The sequence below is a fragment of the Habropoda laboriosa genome, unplaced genomic scaffold (genome assembly GCF_001263275.1).
Source record: "Habropoda laboriosa isolate 0110345459 unplaced genomic scaffold, ASM126327v1 scaffold872, whole genome shotgun sequence".
Taxonomy (NCBI): domain Eukaryota; kingdom Metazoa; phylum Arthropoda; class Insecta; order Hymenoptera; family Apidae; genus Habropoda; species Habropoda laboriosa.
Genome location: NW_017100964.1, coordinates 146,184 through 149,676, shown reverse-complemented (window position 1 = coordinate 149,676; position 3,493 = coordinate 146,184). Strand labels below are relative to the sequence as shown.

Genomic DNA, 3,493 nt, shown 5'->3' with positions numbered 1-3,493 from the left:
CGCGTTTCATTCAGCGTTTTCAAGTGTATATCTTTGGAACAGGCAATTCCGTTTATCGCGCGGGCTCGCGACTATGCGATAAGATCGAACGCTTGTTACCGATGCGTTAGAGATGCTCGCGTTTCATTCAGCGTTTTCAAGTGTATATCTTTGGAACAGGTTTTTAGTTTGGAATAGTTGTGTGATGAGTTAGGTGTTGCATATTGAGAATTCTATGATTTGGGGGTTTACTTACCGAGACAAGTGATCGCATGATCGGCAGGCGGTCGTAGGACATTTCGAGACCAGGCTGCCCTCAAGACCTCGAGGGCACAGGGTGGTCCACCGACCATTAGCACACCAGGTGACACGTGACCCTTGTACCTGAGTTGTCGGGTTGCGTCCACCAGGGCCGCGTTCCACCAGCATTTGGAGTTTGCCTCCAAGAAGCTCTGAAACGATCCACCAGGGAATTGCTTGACTAATTTTTATCAAGGTAGAGCGAGGAAGTGAAGGAGAATTAGAAACGCGAGGAGCAAGCCGTATTAGTTCCCAAATTTATTTTGTCATGGAATCCTTGTAAAAATTCCCCCCCCCCCGCCACTCTAATTCTAGTAAGACGTTACATGAGACAGAAATAGTTTCCAAAACAAATTCTTATTTGATTAAAAGGCACTCTCTCATCTCACGCTTTAAACCCACTTCGAAAATAATTTCAAGAATTCATTTAAATCCAAGCAAGGCGACAGGTATACACCTTCGTTACTCTCGTACGCTGCTTTAATAACGCATAAAAATTCAAAAATCCCTCCTACACGCGAAACAAGCTCAAAGTTGGTATAACGAGTAATGCACATACATAAAATCCTGCCACGGCTCGTATTAGTTTCAAAAGCAACGTCGTATATCCTCCGCGCGGCATTTCTTCGTAACATTACGCAACATACGGAGTACGCGAAATAAAAGTTCCGCAAATTGTCTGGCACAATGTCGTAACACTGTGATACATCTTCCATTACCCGGATGACGGTCGTAGGTGGAAGATAGAATCTTAGGATTCGTCCACTGAAATACGGTCGAGCCGCTAAGTGTTTACTGCGAAACGGGGGGGTCTGGCTGACGCTCACCCTTCTCGTAAACTCTAGGCGAAACTGTGCCACCCTCGTAGCTTTTCCCCCTACGTAGTTACGGCTCGTATATATAGGCGTAAGCCATGATGGGGGTCGAATAAGCCAGACAGTGCTCATAAACGAATGGCCCCGCAGGATTTTCACCGACTATCGCTCTCTTTTCCCCCTTTCTTCTTCTACTCGTTTGCCTGTTCACCACGTTCGATCTCTCCCTCGCGTTCTCCCGTGTGCTTCAGGGTAAACCATGAAATTAGAGAGAAGTGTCCAAATCGATTGGTCGATTCACGGAACCTGGCCATGATTCATTGCGACCTTTGTACAGTGCATTATGCTTCTGTCCCCTTTCACGATGTCCGTCTCTCTGCCGCATCCGAGATAAGAGGAGGAGTCATGTGCGGGCGTAAATCATACGGTGATTAACTCGGTAGATACAGTGGAATCGGAAATTAATCTCGTTCGGTGCGCACAATGTTGCCTAGTTTTATGTTTCTATAATGCGTTAGAAAGTTGATCTTTTCTTATGCAATGTATTATAGGCGAGATAACGTGGGACACGTTTCAGAAACGCTGTTTGAAAAATAAAAAAGAAACAAATTCCTTTTTTGGGAGAGCGCGGCGATCGAGATAACGAATAGACGTCGTTTTCGCGAGACGAAAACGGTTATTGCGACCGTTACCACTGGAATGTACAACGGTTAGAACAAATTGAAGTGGTTTTGTCGTCGTTGCTTATCCTCGCTCGTTCCTTATTTCCTCGAGCATTGATCGAAGCTGACGATGGTATCTCGAGATTTGCTCTTTCATTTTAATATATACTTTCTCGTGCAGAAATTTTCTTTTGCAACTAATTTAATTACACGTACAGATATATGTGTCTGAGAGTCTTGTACGTTTTCACATGTGTTTAAGAAACACGGGATTTGCTCGTGGTGTTCCGACGTTATCGATTTCTCCGTGAAATATTGAGCTTCTCGTTCTCCTCTCGATTCTCTCCGAAGTCGTTCATTTTTAATTAGACTTTTTCACCACATCCGGTGCCATCGATCTCACGACCAATTTGGTACGGAGCACTGACAAAACGGTTTCCCTTTCCTCTCTCATTTTTTTCTCCCTTTTTCATTCCTCTTCTCTCTCTCTCTCTACCTTCGTTTGCGCGTTCAATGCGCTCACTATGGCCAAAGAGGAGGCTCTCGATAGTAGGGTCTGGTCTTGCTGCACCTGACAGGACATTTTTCACCTCGAGTACTCGATTGAAAGCGTTCAACGAGCTCCTCCCCGAAAACCTCGCGAATTATTCGAACGTGTATCGAGCGTAATGGCACTTGTGCTCTCGAGGCGTGACACTTTGCTAACGGCCACCATTTAGATCTATGCCGGTGATAAAACATTTCGCATTCAAGCGACTGAGAAAGTTTTAGAATTTATGTTGCAATCTTTGCGAGAAAAATTATTAAATCTGCACAAGTGAAAATGTTTATTATTTCACGTGGAAAGTAAGGATAGATGCTTCGTTTCCAAGTGGAATTTCTGTCGAGGAATTTACAGTTTTGGCAAGAGTATCGGTGGTTGATCCAGGAAACGGAAAATATTCGTTGAAAACGAGTTCCCAAAAGTGAACGAGCCTGTTCCCGAAGTACGGGCACGTAGACAGGAAAGCAGTTATCCTTTATAACGTTCCTTAAAATATGTTACTTGGTCCACTGATCGTCGTCGATTCGAAATGCACAGTGTGCGATCTCGGTGATGGGAATTTCTCGTTGCTTCGGTGCACAGGCATAAAACGAGGGCTCCGCTGTGTTCCAGTTCGATCCGACAGATATAATTTGCCACGGCAGGAAGCTTGTTGTTCCATCGTTTCGGGAATAAAATTCGAGTTTCGTCTGGATACGTTGAATTTGCATACTCGGAGAACTTTCATTAGCCTTTTAACGTAGATATAAAGGACGCAATCACTTTTTCTCCTCTCCGATTCGAATATTCCGTGGTAATTTCTTCTCTGAACACGTTCTCTGGCTTCTCTTTGCTGCCAGGTACGCGTTAATATACTTACGTGTATCGGTAATTTTCTCTTGTTTCAAAAGCGTTACAAAACGCGTGAAAGGATCGCGGGCAAGCATTTCACCTTTCATTAAGACGTTACTTAACGCGGTGATTTAACAGATTTATTCGTGTCAAGGCATCCTCAGGGATGCTGTAATTCTCTCCGTTTCGATGCAGTTTCGTCTGGTGAATCGTTACCGTTCGTTTCGGCAGGTGAAACTCCCCGACGATTACGTCAAGCTGCCTTTTGCACGATTGTTTATTGGCCGGTGTCTCACGTGGACGCGTAACGTCCGCACGGAACCGCACCGTGTCGATTTCGCGAGATGTTTGAACGAGCAACG

General features: G+C 44.8%; 1 protein-coding gene across 1 annotated transcript in view; it reads right to left on the bottom strand.

The window, feature by feature from the left end:
* Positions 1 to 235: 235 nt before the first annotated feature.
* Positions 236 to 3,493, bottom strand: part of LOC108577673 (storkhead-box protein 1-like) — a gene marked incomplete at its 3' end in the record, with an annotated part of 72,931 nt that continues 69,673 nt past the window's right edge. The window contains exon 3 of the mRNA XM_017940863.1: positions 236 to 431. Within this exon, the coding sequence (XP_017796352.1) occupies positions 236 to 431 (196 nt within the window). The remainder of the gene's footprint in view (positions 432 to 3,493) is intronic.